This window comes from Microtus oregoni, unplaced genomic scaffold (genome assembly GCF_018167655.1).
Source record: "Microtus oregoni isolate MIOR12 unplaced genomic scaffold, Mior012 000012F_ref0000307, whole genome shotgun sequence".
NCBI classification, from domain to species: domain Eukaryota; kingdom Metazoa; phylum Chordata; class Mammalia; order Rodentia; family Cricetidae; genus Microtus; species Microtus oregoni.
This window is the reverse complement of record NW_024543071.1, coordinates 36,510,603-36,528,354: the sequence shown is the minus strand read 5'-3', so window position 1 is coordinate 36,528,354 and position 17,752 is coordinate 36,510,603. Positions and strand designations below refer to the sequence as shown.

Sequence of the window (17,752 nt, the reverse complement as noted above, 5' to 3'; positions counted from 1 at the left end):
GACTTCAACACTCCCCTCTCACCACTGGACAGGTTAATCAGACAAAAAATGAACAGAGAAATAAGAGAAATAACAGATGTTATGACTCAAATGGACTTAACATATATCTATAGAATATTCCATCCAAACAGAGAAGAATATACCTTCTTCTCAGCACCTCATGGAACCTTCTCAAAAACTGACCACATACTTGGTAACAAAACAAACCTCAACAAATAAAAAAAAAACTGGAAAAACCCAATGTACCTTATCAGATCACCATGGTATAAAACTAGAAGTCAATAGCAATAGTAATTAATACTAATTCCAGAAAACCCACAAACACATGGAAATTAAACAATGCTCACCTGAATCATCAATGGGTCAAGGAAGAAATAGAAGACTTGCTAAAATTCAATGAAAATGACCACACAGCATACCTAAATTTATGGGACACAATGAAAGCAGTGTTAAGAAGAAAGTTCATAGCACTCAACACCTACATAAAGAAGCTAGAAAAGTCCCACATTAGTGAATTAACAGAACATTTGAAAATTTTAGAACAAAAAGAAGCAAACTCACCTAAGAGAACTAGATGAGAGGAAATAATCAAAATGAGAGCTAAAATCAACAAAATAGAAACAAAGAAAACGGTTCTTCGAGAAAAACATTGCCCTGAAGAACAGACGACAACAACACACACACACAAATGTACACACACACACACACACACACACACACACACACACACACACGTATATATACCCTGGAAACACCTCTCCAGCCTTGTATCCTGCACTAACTACTGAGTCCCATTAACCTACTTCACCTTCTTAAATATTTTTACTAGTGCCTTTAGCCATTGTTATATTTGCTGTTCTCTTTAAATACTCTAGCATAAGCAGAAATTACATGCTAGGGCAAATTACAAGTATTGTCAGTCTGCCCTACTGAGCGTTCATACCTAAGTGCTCTAATCACATCGCGAACTACAACAGCAGCTGTCACAAGTGCTCCACCCACTGCGTAACACCATCATTGTTAGCACAGAGGTCAGAGTGGTGTGCTTTGTTTTTGTATTTTTAATTAAACTAACGGTTCATAATAAACGTGATGGATTTGAGAAATGGTTTTCACCGAGAAATGAGATATTCAAGATATGTATTAAAGCCAGATAGCACACACCTTTAATCCTGGCACTTGGGAGGTAGAGGCAGGCAAATCTCTGTGAGTTTAAGGCCAGCCTGGTCTATATAATGAGTTCCAGGACAGTCAAGGCTACATAGAAAAAAAAGAGGAAAAAATAAGGGTATGTATTAAGAGACTCTCTCTTCCTATTTTTCATAAAGTGTAAAAAGTCTTTGACTAGCATGATGTCTATTGTTAACCATAACAACACTTTTCAACTTCCTATGACACACTCTACCTTCCTACATGTTCTATTTTCTTTTCCAAAGGCTCATAGTAAATATCTAAATTCTGTAACTTTATGAAGGCTTGCAGATCCTCAATTACCCTTGGGCTCTCTCTGTTCCAGCAGTGTACTATTTATGGTAGATACCCAACCTTTTATCCCTCAAACTACAGAGTAAAAAGCACTGCTCACTGTACATATAAGAATTAACTGACCCACATTAAAATCAACAGTATTGAGTGAGCACTATTCTTTTGAGACGTGGTTTTGCTATATAAGAACTCACTATGTAGCTCAAGATGGCCTCAGATTTATGGCAATGCTCGGTCCCTGAAGGGACGATATGACAGGCATGCAACACCACTCTTATGCCTGTGTCATGGGACCCCCCAAACAAGATCACCACAGAGCCAGTAACCGATGCAAACACACTGGGGTTTATTGATTACAAGATAGCTACCTCAGATCATAATCCAATACACTGCTGCAGCAGGTGATGGAGAACAGCCTCAAGCTCTCAGGGTAATGCGTTTTAAAGGGAAAAGCAGGGTGACACAAGTCCTGGTGTTTGAGGACTGGGTAAAAGTATATAACTTTTGAATTCATTGGTTGGGGTATAGGGGAATTTCAAAACAGTGGTTAATTGGGTACCTACAAGGATGTTCAAACAAGCAGATGTTCTTTGGACACCCTGGTGGGTCACTTTGACCAGGGCAGGCAGTTTCTTGGGAATGTTTATGACTTTACACTCATCCCCCCTAGTGTCAGGTCCTATCTAAAATGGAGTTCTTTCTCAAAATGGAGTTTGTTCTGCTCCTTCATCACACCCAGTTAGAAAAAATATCTCTTTATGCTTCAGTAATTGAGTGCTTACTATATGGCAGGCATTTTCCTAGGCTCTGGTAAGGTAGCAACCAACACATTGAAGTCATTTTTTCCTCAGAGAACTTTCATACACTACTAAAAAGACAAACAAACAAACCCCCAAACAGCAACAAAAACAAACCAAGACAACCAACCAACCAAATTATAAATAAGTAACTTTAAAGACTGAGATAACTAATTTCTAACAGCAACAAGGGATATCTACAAAGTCTTTTATCTGAGGACACTCTCAGAAAGCCATCTGGTGAAGTTATTTCTTGGGGATGGTGGCAGAGAGTGCTACCCAAATCCTTTTTCTCCTCTTCGAAGGTGAAAGACTAGAGTTTACTCTGAGAGACCTTCTTTCAAAAAACATGGTGAAGGGCATGTGAAGACTGCAACTGAGCTTAACCTCTGGCCTCTGCACATATGTACACAGGCACACATACACATCGACACCTACATGAAAAAGAGAACTAGTAGAAACTAATTTTAAATCTAAAGGGAAAAATAGACATTGGTGCATTAAGAACCCTGTAGTGATTTGAATAAGAAAAGCCCCCAAAGGCTGATATGACTGAACAACTAGTCCCCGATTAGGAGAACTGTTTAGAAAGTTTTGGAAAATTTGATGTTATTGAAAGAGATGTCACTAGGGTGGGTTGGGCTTTGAGGTTTCAGAAGACCCGTGCATTCCTAGTATTTTGTCTTCTGCTCTTGGAATACAGATATGAACTCTTAGCAGTTTCTGTCACTATGCTCTTGCTCTGCAACCACGGATTCTTATCTTGGAAGCATAAGCCCAATCAACACTTTTTAAAAAAATCAGTTGTCACAGCATTTCATTTGTATGTTAATGAATAAAGGCTTGACTGAGGATCAGAGAGAAGCAGCCACACTGGCCAGCCTTACAGATCAGACAGCAATGGCGCACACCTTTAATCCCTTGCCATGGAAACCAGGCAGTAGCGGTGCATGCCCTCAATCCCAGCACTAGAGAAGATTATAAAATGGGAGGAGACAGCTCTCAGGTTCAGTCTCATTCTGTTGTCCCTGCATATAGGCCCTGAGAGACCATTTTGAGAAGCTGCCCAAACGAAGCCTTGATTGTTTTGGAGACCCTCCCAAGATATTAGAGGTGCCAGAGGTGTGGAATATCTGCCAAGGAGAGGCACACTGGGACTGGAACCAGCCTAGGGGAGAGAAATGGGCTACAGTCAGTAAAGCTGGAATAGTAAGATATATTCCATGTCATTATATGTTAGAAGTATATGATTTGCTTTTTGATTTTATAGGTGGTAACAGTTAAGATATTGCCTTGACTCTCAAAAGGGATCTTTGTTTAAACAATCTAAAGACATAAGTATTTTTGAAGTTGGATTGGAGGCATTTTGCATTAAGATATGGCCAGGAGCCTATGGGGCCAAGGAATGGCCAATGAGATGGGATTCCATGGGCTCATATATTTGACTACTTGGTCCACAGTTGGTGGAACTGTTTGGGAAAGATTAGGAAATGTGGTCTTGTTGGAGGAGGCAGGCCACTGGCTTTTGAGGTTTCAAAGACTTGAGTCACTCCTAGTGTGCCTTCTGTCTCCATCTTGCAGATAGATGTGAGCTTCCAGATGTCCCTGCCACCATGCTTTTGCTTTGCCATCATAGACTCTGCATCCTCTGAAATCACAGGCCCAATTAGATGCTTTTTTTTTCTTTTTTTTTTTTTTTTGGTTTTTCGAGACAGGGTTTCTCTGTGGTTTTGGAGCCTGTCCTAGAACTAGCTCTTGTAGACCAGGCTGGTCTCGAACTCACAGAGATCTGCCTGCCTCTGCCTCCCAAGTGCTGGGATTAAAGGCGTGCGCCACCACCGCCCGGCAGATGCTTTCTTTTATTAGTTGCCTTGGTTATGGTGTTTTGTAAGAATAATAGAAAAGTAACAAATATAAACTGCAAATACACATGACCAGAGAAGAAACCCTTTATGACATAGAGGTCAAGATGTCCAAACTGCAAAGCAGGGCTGGGGAAGACAACTCATAGGTAAAGTGTTCACCATACAACCAAGAGGACCCAAGTTCAATTTTAAGTACCTATGTAAAAAGTCAGGCATCAAAGAGTATGCTTCTAATTCCAGACAGACTCCTGGGACTGGTTACTGTGGGCCTATGCATGTACTGGTGCACATAAACTCACACAGGTATACATACACGATTGTAAATGTAAACAAGCATTAAAAACAAAATAAAAACAAAGAAGACAAAATTATTTACTGTCTCCAAATAAGATCACTCACTGGAGAGATACCCAAAGACTGACAATCAAATGATCAAAGTCAACCTATCATGCAAAATGAAAGCCCAATACAAATTTGTACAGCCATTCTGATAAAGTAAACTTCAAATCCAAATTAGAAGAGATCAAAAGGGTCACGAGATTTTATTTTATTTTTTTGTTTTTCAAGACAGGGTTTCTATGTGGCTTTGGAGCCTGTCCTGGAACTAGCTCTGTAGACCAGGCTGGTCTTGAACTCACAGAGATCCGCCTGCCTCTGCCTCCCGAGTGCTGGGATTAAAGGCGTGCGCCACCATCGCCCGGCGGGTCACGAGATTTTAATAAAGGTATTAATTCATCAAGACTAGATTATGGTGGCATGTACATTTCTCCCTGTACTTTGGAGGAGAGGCAGGTGTATGTGTGATCTGAAGGCTAACCCAGTCTACATAGTTCCAGGCCAGTGTCTGAGCTACAAAAAAAAAGACACAATGGGGCTACCGAGATGGCTTAGCCAATAAAAGCACTTTTTGCAAGGCAGGAATTAGACAGGTATGCTGCTAGAATAGCAGCTGTGATCTTTAACATCTTGATCCAGGCAGAGACAGGGGTGGGAAGGAGAAGGAGACAATCAGACAGACAAACAAGACAGATCAGGACACAGACACTGGGCCTGGTCTGGGCTTTTGAAACCTTACAGTCTATTCACTAAGCAAAATAAGCAGAAAACCAAACACTACGTTTCCTCTCATATGCTGATATAGACTTAAATGTTTATATGTGGATATTACATGTGTGTAGGCCATGAAACTAGGTAGGGAAACATGAGATCTGAAAGGAGGCAGGGGAGAAAAGATGGTAATGGAGAATAGATAACTTGAAAGCAGAAAGGGGCAATATTTTGAGGAAGAAGGAAATGGGGAAGGGAAGGTGAATGGGAACACTCATGTGGGATACTCCTTCTGTGCACTGTGAATGTGTATTGCTCTCATTGGTTGAGATAAAGGTTGTTTGGCCTGTAGCAAACGCAGAATAAGGTTAGGCAGTAAAATCAAACTTAAAAGACAGAAAGGTGAAGGGCAAAGTGAGGGAGAGATAAAGAGATGCCAGGGGAACAAGATGTGTTAGAGAACAGGTAAAGCCACAAAGCCAGGTGGCAGAATGTAGATTAATAGAAATGGGTTAATTTAAGTTGCAAAAGCAAATTAGTAATAAGCCTGAGCTACTGAAAAGCTTTAAGAAAAAAACTTCTGCCTCCATTTACAGAACACAGTTCGGTGACATATATGCATGTAAATAACATAATGAAATCAGTTACTCTGCATGCTACATTAAAAATTAAACAAATGAGAAGAGTTTTCCATGGACTGGGGTAAAGAGGGAAATGGAAAGTCAGTCTGAATAGATGCAATGTGTCATGTTAAGATTCTTGTGTAAGGATGATGATTACACAGCATTGTAGATGTATTTCATGCCACTGAACCATATACTTTAAAATGGTACAATTTATATTATGTACATTTGCCACAATAAAGGAAGGAGAAAAATGAAAAAGCAAAAAAAAAAAAAAAAATCAAACCTTCAAATGTTCCATGGGGACTAAAAACCTCAAATTGTCAACAGTCGAATCTCCCAAGTACACATACTCTATCAGTAATGTGTCTTCCTAAAATATATGGCTGGCTATGAAGTAATAAGACAAACTACTGTAACTCACATTCAGATTTCATGAAAGTAATATGGTACATGAAATACTTGTATCTGTTATGCAAAGTCTATCACTATCTGCATTCTGTGAACAATTAACTATCAGTAACATAGAAAAACCTCTACGCTCATCTTGCCTTCAATTCAGACATAGTACTTCATTCATAGCAGAAGTAAAGATTTATAAAGCACCAACAATGAGGTTAGGTTCCCTCACAGACCTGATTCTCATCCCTAAAAACTATGAATTAGGTACGCCCTCATCTAGATAGTGTGGAAATAGCTGAATGCAAATGGTAAAGAATCTGATTCAAGATACATTTTAAAAGGTTGTGTTGAGTAATAGTTCAATGTAAGAAACAGTAAGATGACACTGTTGACTGTGCATGTTTTTAGAAGTTACTGTCTCAACATTAACATTTATACTTGCCTTTTCACTAATCTTCTTTGGAAGCTTTCAAGCTTTTCCCGTGTTTACTGCTATTAAATTCTAATTCCACTACAAATGGACATAAGACTAAATCTTTATCTTTTGGAACACAAATAGTCTATTAAATACTGTATCATAAATGGCAGACACTTGAATAGACATTAAAAAATTTTTTGTAATCCTGAAAAAAACCGACTTTTATGAAAATTTAAAGTATTAAAAAACTCTCCTTAAATAACCTATACCAAAATATGGGAAAATACGTATTTATTACCAACAAAGTAGTATTTACAATATAGTTTTAGTCACTTACATTTAGACGTGCCAGAAAATGATAAGATGCTCCTCACAGGCTACTGATATGTCCAAAGCTATTGGAAAGCAGCAAGAACACTCTCTTTGGGGCTGAAGATATGGATCATGGTTAAGAGCACTGACCACTCTTCCAGAAGACCCAGTTTCTATTCCTAGCACCCACGTAGCAGCTCACAACTGTTTTACTCCACTCCCAGGAGATCTGATGCCCTTGTCTTAGCAAGTACCAGGTACTCATGTGGTGTAAAGACAAACATGCAGGCAAAATCATCATTCACATATAATAATCTTACAAACAAAACAAAACAAACAAACAAACAAAAAATAAAACACCAGTCCTCTTCCTTTTTTTAAACTGAGAGACCTTCTAACAGAGACTGTCCTTTGGCAAACCAATGTAAAGATTTAGTCATTAAAAATCTCTGTAACCTTCAGGTTTTAAATACTTTATTTATCAAATCAAGCTTTTACTTGGAATTTTTACAATTTGAATGTAATTTAAAAAAATCAACAGTTGCAGAAAATATGACATTATATTATTTTTAACTATTTTTAATATAAATGATACATAATTTATCCTTCCCAGCCCAAAGTTCAATATAAAACAACATTAATTTTGCTCACTGAATGCTCATAAACACAAAATGGAATAACTTTTGGCATAAGTAAACTAAAATGGAATTGCTGATGTGAGTCTTAAGTATGTCTATCCTTCAATCAGTTTTTACACTGATAGGATAAAACCAAACTACATCAAGCACATATTAGTGAAGATATTATATCAGAAAACCAAGTAACAACGCAAATGCTTAGTAATATTCTTAAAATTCTTGACTTGTTCATACTGATAAAAATGTTAATAAAATATCTTTCTACTCATGTATGAGACTTTGTTTAAGAGGGGAGGGCTCTCAAGTTTTATAAAGAAATACAACTTTTAAAAGAGAAAATGTCTAAGTGAAATGACATAGGCTCATGTTCCATTATTTTTTAATGTAATAAGAATGTAAATTTTCATTGGCATTACAATAGTATAGAAACCCAAACTTTAGTTTATTCAGGCTATCACGTCAAAAAATAGTTTTGTCAGTACCAGGAGAGATATGGTCCAGTCCATTATTCAAAGACATTTCTATTTTCTTGCAAGATTTAGTTTTTAAAATAACAGAATGTGTTCGACACTGTTAATTAGCATACTCAAAGAAAAATAAATGGTTTTCTCATTTAATTTTTTTCAAGGTGGAAGAAAAGAATTTAGATGAGATTTTTCTAAAATACTAGGTCTGATCAATCCTGTAAGGAAATACCTACAAATTCTAAAAACATTATGATTTTAAGCAAATGAATACTTTGCCATCACTCTTTACATAGCACTGAGAAATTCCAAATACAAATTGTAAAACCTCGTATATGAAATCTTAAGAAAAACCTTATTAAAAGTAATTATAAAAATTCTTTTAGAAATTTAAGATGTAAAATATATTTGACTTTAAAAACAAAACAAAACAGAACAAGAAACTCCAGCATAAAACTTGTACTTTACAATGCTAGTCTGAGTTCTCGTTACCTGATTTCATTCTGTCAGTGTCTGGGCCATATTATGTCTCCTCTTTACCTTGTGACTTCTCCAAAGCCTGCTGCTATTTTGAAGCCCCATGTGTATGTTTTCCCAATTCTTTGAATACCAGTAAAGCTATAACATCAAGTTTCCTAAATTAAAGGCCCATAAATATGTTTTCTATGAAAACAAGGTAACCTTTAATACAAAGAAATGAACAGATCTGCCACAAACCACTACCTATTAAGTAGACATTCCATAGCAGTTTTTAAAAATGAAATATTAACACTGGAAGAGTGGGATATCTAATTCTGAGTTGCTCTTAAGCTCTAAAAGTCAGGAAGTTCTGCAATCAATTGTCAGAGTCACCACACTTAGTAAACGAAATCCCATTCGGCCATACCTCTCTGTCTGCAACAGCAAATACCATTTGTTATGACACATGATCTCACTTTATAGCCTACATGCTTTGGCTCTCACTTTGCAGTCCAGATTTGCCTCAAACTCATGGTCTTCCTGCCTCCACTTCCCAAGTGCTGGATTAGATGGGAGCCACCACACACACTGGTGGGGGCAGCAGACACAATCCAGTGCTCACAGAGGATTAAGGAATCAAGTTCAAACAAACTGAAGACTTAATTTTCACTAGAAAATGTTCCAGAGTCCCAGTGGTCTCCATTTCATCAACCTATTTGTTTTTAAAAGCAGGTTTCCAAAAATAACCAATCTTTCTTTTTCAATAAATCTGCTAATTTTTATTCACTTGAGCCACACGTATAAACAGTTAAAAGAAAAACCTCTAAAATCCCCTCCCTTTCCTTTCACTGAGATGGTTGAGTGAAGGTAATCCTTCGCCGCCGCCTTTGAAAAGCCTTTAAATTCCATCGGTTTGGTTCCAACATATGAGGACCATTGTAGACAAACAATACTGTCATTTTCTCAGAATAAGGAAGATTTTGTAGAAGCTGTAAGGATTGAAATAAATTGCCACATAATTACATTATATACTGAGAAAGACAGTTCCCAGTCTTACATATGTTTAACTACATCACCAACTTGTCAGACAATGACAGCTTCCTGAATAAGCATAATCGAAGCCTGGCCTAATAACTGACCTGGAATATTCTAGTGGGTTGGAATCCTCTGTATTCATATACCAACAAGGACCATAGGCACATCTTGGAAAAGAGTGTTCTTTCACTTCTACACAAAATACTTCTCCAACAACTTCTATGGCTAAGCACTGGGATAGACTGGCAGTGTGAAACATGTGGGGGAGGTTTGCTTTCTAAGCCAAGGAGTTTGGTTAAAAAATAGAATAGGGGCAAGACCTGATTAGTCCACAGATCTGACGATAAAAGATGATTAAGTACAAAAAATGTACATTTATGTGGGACATCCAATGAAATATTTATGAATATTTAGTTGAAAAAAGGAAAAAGTATGGTTAGTAATAAACACATCTTTGAGTACATTTATTTGATAACTTACCCACATCACTAGATTTAACAAAAGGATATTTCCTATTACAACAGCTCTAGATTATGGAAAATTCTCTATGACTATAACTATGTGCTTATAAAACCTGATCTGTCAGTACAAGACTAGGTACTTAAGACTTTTTAGGGCTAGGGTAGTGGCAGTGGGAAGTAAAGACTGTATGACACGACAGAGAGGGCTACAGTTCTGGGGCTTGCATTCCCAGTCATCTTTTAGCAAAAGAGGAGCTTTTCTAGAAGGGGAATGAGTATTAAAGGCAAGGAGATCTAATTCTAGAACATAATGAAATGCCTCCTCTGCCACTTCCTCAGATAAAGTTTCTTATTAAATATGTCATTAGAACGTGTCCCTTCTATGAACGTAAAGACTGCTATAACCGTTTTAGCTCCTTTTTTGGGGTTAAAACTGTTTAAATTCACACCTTGGCCCAAATAGGCTCCACAATTAGGCCAAAGGGGACATGTGAGCACATGATTTTTGGGAGTTTACCCATTACTCACCTTTGGTGTGATGAAGAAGTACTGGGATGTGTTTTCTTTACAGGCAGTGTTCACAACCATTTCAAACACTCTTCGTTCATTGATTGGGTCCATACCCTAATACCACAATGACAATAATCATTACATATGTGTCTATTAGAGGATGCAGTATATTGCCCCCAAAGGTATCATTATACCTGATTGATTTCATCAACTACTCTGAATGGACATCTATTAAGCTCCTGAAGTGCCATCAAGTACAACATGGTAGAAACACTTCTTTCCCCTCCACTTTGATGGTGAGGAGTTAATTCATGCAGCTGAGTACTACTGCGAAATTTTACTCTAATTCGGATTCCATATTTATCATAATCTTCCTGTAAAACAAAAAATTGAAAAAATAAGTGTTTTCTGATTATTTCAACCAATTATTTGAAAATATAACAGTATATCAATCATAAAAATAACAAATTTAGATTAAGCAATCACTATCTAAAATTTTTAATAGCTGAGTGCCTATGTGTGCACACATTCACAAATATAAATTTTACTTTATAAAAAGGGAAGTATTTGGTGTTCTATAAACTTTTGCCATCTCTGAGACCACTCTAAGGTTTATTTACTTCTCTTAGCTCTATGTCATTCAGGTTCAGATTTATCTTAAAAGGCAAGCATTTAACACTAGCTGAAAGTTAGCTAGTTAAATGTTCTAGATAAGTGTCTAAACGAGAGGCATACTACAAGAAATAGGCAACTCAGCATAGGCAATTCAGCAGTCATATTTTTAAAGCATAAAAAACAAATAGGTAAAATTACCTTCAATGGTGTGATTTAATCCAATATATTCAAACAGCACAAGATAAAATGTTATCAATGAATATTTTACATTTTTCATACTAAATCTCTGAAATTGTATGTATTATGTATTCATAGTAGAGGTTTAAGAACAAAAAGTGTTTTATTTATTTATTATTTGAGTTTGGATATCATCAGTTAGTTATAAAGGAGGCATACAGTTATTTATGGATGAAGTAGCTCAGAATATCAGTGGAACGGGCAGGTTCATGGATCATCACCAGTGATTCCCAACAGTAATTTCAGCCCACATTCTTTATAGGTGCGGCATCACCTCTAACTAAGAAACAATCCCTGTTTGTGGTGCCTCCATATTCTGGGAGAAGGCCTTTATGTCAACTCTTACGCTAACTGGCCGAATCTCTCCACCTCTCCTGTAGATTCTTATCCCACAGCTACAACTGCTGTTGGTAATACTTTTCCTTGAGACCTTACTGGAAGCATGCTGCCACCTTTGGTGATAGTTTTGGCTGCACGCCTATCAACAATACTCTCTCAAACAGCAGAAGATACTTTCCATAAGCTAGTGCAGCCAACATCCTTGCCACCATTCTGCGCTCTGCTCTGGCTCTGCTGCACAAGTCCTACATTCTAGTTCCCGACATGTGAGAAAGCAAGAGCTTCCTTTTACAAACTATAAACAGCTTCAAGCAAAAATGCAAAAGTGTTCAAGTAGGCTTTAAAAATTTTGCAAATAGTACTTTTAATCTGCTCGCTTTTCCTTTCAAACCCCCTAAGTAAACAATTGATAGAACTGAGCCAGGCTTGGTGGCGGATGCCTTTAATTCCAGCACTTGGGAGGCAGAGGCAGGCAGATCTCAGTGAGTTTGAGGCCAGCCTGGTCTACAGAGCTAGTTCCAGGACAGTTAGGGCTGTTATAGAAAAACTGTCTTGAAAATCAAACAAAAACAACAAAAAAGACAGATTTGTAATAATTTGTAAAAGTTTCAATTCCTCAGGATTACTTTTAAACCATATTTGTTCCACAGTGAGTTTATTAAGTATGTCCCTTTTTGATTACATAGGCTTTGATTTACTGGAGTTTTGTTTTTGACTCCTGTAATTGATCATCCTTTTTTCTCCCTTTCTAGCTTCTTCTTTCTCATTCAAGGCTCCAGTTAAAGAAGTCAGTTCTGAACCCATTACTAAGGGAGGCTAAAATAGAAAGGAGATAACGGGAAAAGTGAGAAGAGGGAAGGTCCAGGGGAACACACTGAAAGGCACGAGGAGAGCCTTTCTATAGCACTGCATTGAAAACAGAGACTGTGGAGAAGAAACAGGACAAGACAAAGAAGGAACCATGCAAGAGGATATACAGGATGGGATTTCTGTGACACAGGCCTCACCTTGCTTACTTGATCACATTTATACCCCACACAGTCAAGCTACTGATAAAGATCCCGTTGTTACTTTGAGCAGGATGATGTTCACAGTAATCAAATTTATCTAAGAGCTAAGGCTCTGCCTGGGATTAGATAAGGTGTTTGATTCTTTGCCACCTGAAAGCAATGTGACCTTTAGTAAATAATGTTAAGTTTCAGCTTGTTTTTTAAGTAGGATGGATGTAAATTCCTGCTTCATAGGATAGTTATAAGAGATTAAGCAAGATAAACTTAGAAGTGCCTAGCACAAAGGAAGCATATCAGAAATTAAGTATTGTATACACACTTCTTAGTTACAGTGAGGCAAGGGCTGTGTGCTAAACTACTACAGAAGGAACTAAGACCTCAAACCTAGGACTTAACAAAATGCTATTTCACATGTATGCTTCACACGAAGCAGAGAGAGCTGTGAGGCAAACTCCTCAAAGGAGCAAATGATGCTATTTTTCTTTATATTTATACATGCAACAGAATGAAAACATGTACACTTGCTAAAATTTTAAAGATACGAAAATATTCTTAATTAACTTGACTTTCATTCAAAAGAAATTCCACCTTGGAAACATTCTGATATATGCAAAATGAGAATACAAAAATGATTCCAGTGCAGCAAAAACTTTTAAATAAAAATCAAAAGATGGCCTGCCTTTTCCCCACAATATTCCTTTCCATCCATTCCACTTTCCCAATTATTTTCAAGAAACCAGTCATTTCTGCTTCCTTTCCTCACCTGCTTCTAGTGTTGGGAAACGAACCCAGGGCCTCCTGTAGCTGAGCATGCACCATCATTTCACTGCACCTCCAGCCCTTTTTTTTTTTTTTTTGGTTTTTCGAGACAGGGTTTCTCTGTAGCTCTGGAGCCTGTCCTACAACTCCCTTTGTAGACCAGGCTGGCCTAGAACTCACAGAGATCCGCCTGCCTCTGCCTCCCGAGTGCTGGGATTACAGGCGTGAGCCACCACCGCCCGGCCAGCCCTTCTTCACAAAAGTTTCTTAACGGAAAATTTGTTTTATCCAAAATAGCAATGCATAGAGTTGTAGTTCAAGAAATTACCATATTTCCTACTATCTTCTAAATTTGTGATAAAGAAGAAACCAAGGAAACTCAGCAAGGTAATGGAAGTCTATCATCTTAATTGGGAGGTAGAGGTTCAGAATTCAATGTCATCTTTGGCTACATAGCAAGTTCCAGGCCAGACTAGGTTATAAGAGACCCTGATTCAAAAAATTAGAAAACATCACCCCTACCAAATACACACACACACACACACACACACACACACCCCAAAACAAAAAACAAACTCAACCTCAATGATATAAACTACATTTCAGTTGTGTTTGCTAATTTGTTTATGGCTTTTAAGTGGAGCAGTTACCACTGAATCATTAGTTACACTAAAGCATTGCACTCACTCAACACAGTTGAATAATCATTATTTAGATAGTCTAAAACAAAGAAAGAGAGGCATTAACCTCTTAACAAAACACCATACCCACCCCCAAACCAAGCAAACTTCATGTTAGAAATCCAAAGGTAGTCTTTTCCTTCCTTTTCACAATTTTTCAGTAATCGGAATTTTCATGTACAATTCCAAAGTAAGTAAATTTACATGTACCCTTTGCACATAATTAAAATTATTGGTCATAAAATACATCCTTTGAGTCTGGCAATGGTGGTGCATGCCTTTAATCCCAGCACTCTGTGAGTTCCAGTCCAGCTGGGTCTACAGAGCAAGTTTCAGGACTGGCTCCATAGCTACAGAGAAACCCTGTCTCGAAAAATCAAAACCAACCAAACAAACAAACAAAAATACACCCCCAATGCAGTTACCTCATTTTCTGTATGAAGATCAACTTCACCAGCACACTGCATAGAACTAAAAAAGTTGCTGAACTTCTCATTGATTTTTTCCACTAGCTCCTTTAAGGGGTTCAGCCACCTTTCTTTCACCTATAAATGAAAGACAAAAATCATAAATTGAAAGCAGTACTATCCATTCTGATGTAAAACTTTACATAAAACAAATTTTTATAACAGAGTCAATCTGGTCATAAAAATACTTTTTCTCTTAGAAGCAAACTATTTATTTTGTATAATTAATATGTTCATCCCATTAATGATAAACATATAAGAAAAAGGATAAAAAAATTACCTGTGAAATATTTTCCCTATATTCATCTAGTTCGACTTTCTTCCCTTTTAGTTCTTCAGTTAATTGCTGTATTTCAATTTCTCTTCTTGAGTATTCTTCAACCACCTGACAGAAAAAAATAAAGCTCTGTAAGAAACATCTATCAAAGAATAAATTATATAAAAATTTGCATCAATTAAGCTATTAGCTAAAAATGCCAATTGCACTGCATTGTTTGTATGCACTTAATTTATGCTATTGTGCACTGAAAGTGCTACTTTTTTTTAGTCTTTGAAAAAAATACACACTGCTTTATTTCAATTTAACTCAACTATTCTTTTTATAAAGAAAGGCACAGAACACTGCGTTCCTTAGGAAGACTCTATTTAAAATTCTAATAGATTCAGAATCTGGCATTTAAGGCATTGTTCCTGCTGTCTAGATTATTATTACCCAGAGCTCCAGTACAGTGTGGGAGGCAAGTACTGGAGAGGGCTGTGTGTGTGTGTGTCTATGTGCGTGCGCGTGCACACATGCATGCATGCACATGTGCCTGTGTGCACTGGGGAAGGTAGAAGTGTGAGAGCTACAAGATGGAAAAGGAGAAAGAGGCATACTGTAGGATTCAGTCCTGTGAAGCAAGAAGCTCTTGATCTTTCTTCAGTTAATAATGCATCAATTTCATCCAATGTATTTGGAAGATCTTGAAAAGCCTAAAGGAAAAAAAAAATCTATCATTAAAAATGGAATAGTGAAAAGTTTTATTAGACTAGTTAAGAGAAAGTAATTTGCTACAAATCTACTGTCTGATTAATAGCATGCCAGCACACAGCGATAATACAAAGGAATCTAAAACAGGGTATTTTGCCTTTAAAAAGCTTACACTTTAAAAGAAAACAATGTATACATGTTGGATAGTACCTTAAGGCAATGTATTGATGTTGAGTCTAAAATAAGCAGTACATATTATATAGGCTTTGGAATTTAAAATAATGAAGTGTCAGTTCATGCTACATGAGAATTAAAAGAATTCAAAGGCCTATAATTTATCTCTGGGTCTCAAAGCAATGGCTAGGGAAAAGCAATGCAAAAAGGAGAAAACAATTTGGAAAAAAGAATGAGTACTGCATACCATGGGGGGTGAGGAGTTGTGTCCATTTGGAATGGTGGGTACTTGCTGAATTGGTAGAATGGGTCCAGAATATGTGGGGCATTGAAAGAGAGCAAGAAGTTAGAACTTTATACTGTACTTATGAAGACCTAAAAAAGCATCCTTAGAATTCAATCACTGAGACAGAATTTCATCAAGACTATCTTCGGAATCTATGCCACAGAGACTCATTAGGATAGACACTTTCCTACGAGGATCGGCATGCAGTACACTATTTTGCCTAGCACAACCTGTAGAGCCCTACAGTAAAAGGTATGCAATGAATCTGGAGCCCTAAAAAAAAGTTCTGTTGAGTTATACATCCAGTCTCTACAAGAGCCTCTAGGAATTTGTCATGTACATGTGCAACATCTTTGATTTGTCTGTTGAGGTGTGAGCTTATGTCCAAAACTTACTTGGTGGCATTTTCACCAGACTCTAACAGGCATACTAACCTTATGATAATGAAACACAATTTCTCCTCATCCACATTGCCCACCATTGTAAGCAAATCAACTTCTCATCAGTAAAGAGCTTCAGCTTGTTCAGGCAAACATTTACGAGTTTTCTCTTACCTCTCTCATATCCATCACTAAAGTAAAAGTTCCCCCTCCTCTGTCCTTTGGTGCTACTACATTAATCTCTTCCCTGATCAAAATAATAATGCTCAAAGTGGTTTACTTGTTTCCTTTCTTATGGATCTATTCTTCAGAGAGCAGCTAGGCGTACTCACCTATAAACTGAATTCAATAATACCACCCTTGGGTTTAAACCCTCCAGTGGCTTCTATCTCAAAGAGAACAGAGTCCAGGGCTGGGGATACAGATTAATGGTAGAGTACTTACCTAATCACTAAAGGGAGAAAACACTTCCAAACTCCTGTATACTGTATAAGGCCATACTAATCTGACTCGTGCCTTCCTCTCTGCTTGGAATGTAATTTTTGGTTTTTATTTTTTGAAGTAGGGTTTCTTTGTTTAGATCTGGTTGCCCTGGAACTCACTATGGAGACAACTCAGAGATCTGTCTGCCTCTGCTACCCAAATTCTAGAGTTAAAGGTATGTGCCACCACTGCAGGGCTGGAATGCAAATTCTGTCTGTCTGTCTGTCCGTCCGTCCTGAGCTAGGTTTGCTCTTTGAAGCAGTCCTGACTGTCCTGGAACTCCCTTTGTAGAACAGGCTGGCCATGAACTCACAGAGATCACTTGTTTCTGTCTCCCCAGTACTGGGATTAAGGGTGTGTGCTACCACACCAATTTGAGGAATGTAATTTTTAATCCCACCAAGATTTCTTCTAACATGTGCCAAATACATTTGCACCTTAGTGACTTTGTAAGAACTGTTTTCTCTGCTTGGTATTCTTGCTTTACAGCCCTATCTGACCTGCCTTCTTTTCTTCATCTAGCATGTATCTCCAACAGTATCATCTCAAAGGAACCATTGTTAAGCATCTACCCATCCTTGCTACTTATCCATCACTTTTATTTGGTTTATTCTATCTTCCAGACCAGAACTCAAGTTTCAGCGAGGAAAGAAACATGTCTGTCCTACTTAATATTTGGTCATAGCAGCCAATCAATATACTTTAATAAATATATTATTTTCTAATTTTATCCCTTTAAAATAGGTAACATGTGGGGAGGCAGGGTTGAAAACAGAATTTAGTTCTAATGTAGCCCAAGTGGACCTTGAATTTGGGATCTTCCTGCTGCCACCTCA

The 17,752-nt window shown here is 37.5% G+C and overlaps 1 protein-coding gene across 4 annotated transcripts in view; it reads right to left on the bottom strand.

Annotated features, from left to right (window-relative positions):
- Nucleotides 1-7,393: 7,393 nt before the first annotated feature.
- Nucleotides 7,394-17,752, bottom strand: part of Smc5 (structural maintenance of chromosomes 5) — a 74,461-nt gene continuing 64,102 nt past the window's right edge. For 3 of the 4 annotated variants that reach the window (XM_041661631.1, XM_041661633.1, XM_041661634.1), the window contains 7 exons: nucleotides 16,015-16,059; nucleotides 15,500-15,595; nucleotides 14,904-15,008; nucleotides 14,582-14,701; nucleotides 10,711-10,890; nucleotides 10,535-10,630; nucleotides 7,394-9,499 (listed from right to left, as the gene is read on the bottom strand). In XM_041661631.1, the coding sequence (XP_041517565.1) occupies nucleotides 9,356-9,499; nucleotides 10,535-10,630; nucleotides 10,711-10,890; nucleotides 14,582-14,701; nucleotides 14,904-15,008; nucleotides 15,500-15,595; nucleotides 16,015-16,059 (786 nt within the window). In that variant the 3' untranslated portion in view covers nucleotides 7,394-9,355. The remainder of the gene's footprint in view (nucleotides 9,500-10,534; nucleotides 10,631-10,710; nucleotides 10,891-14,581; nucleotides 14,702-14,903; nucleotides 15,009-15,499; nucleotides 15,596-16,014; nucleotides 16,060-17,752) is intronic. The other variant, XM_041661632.1, reaches the window with a different exon arrangement.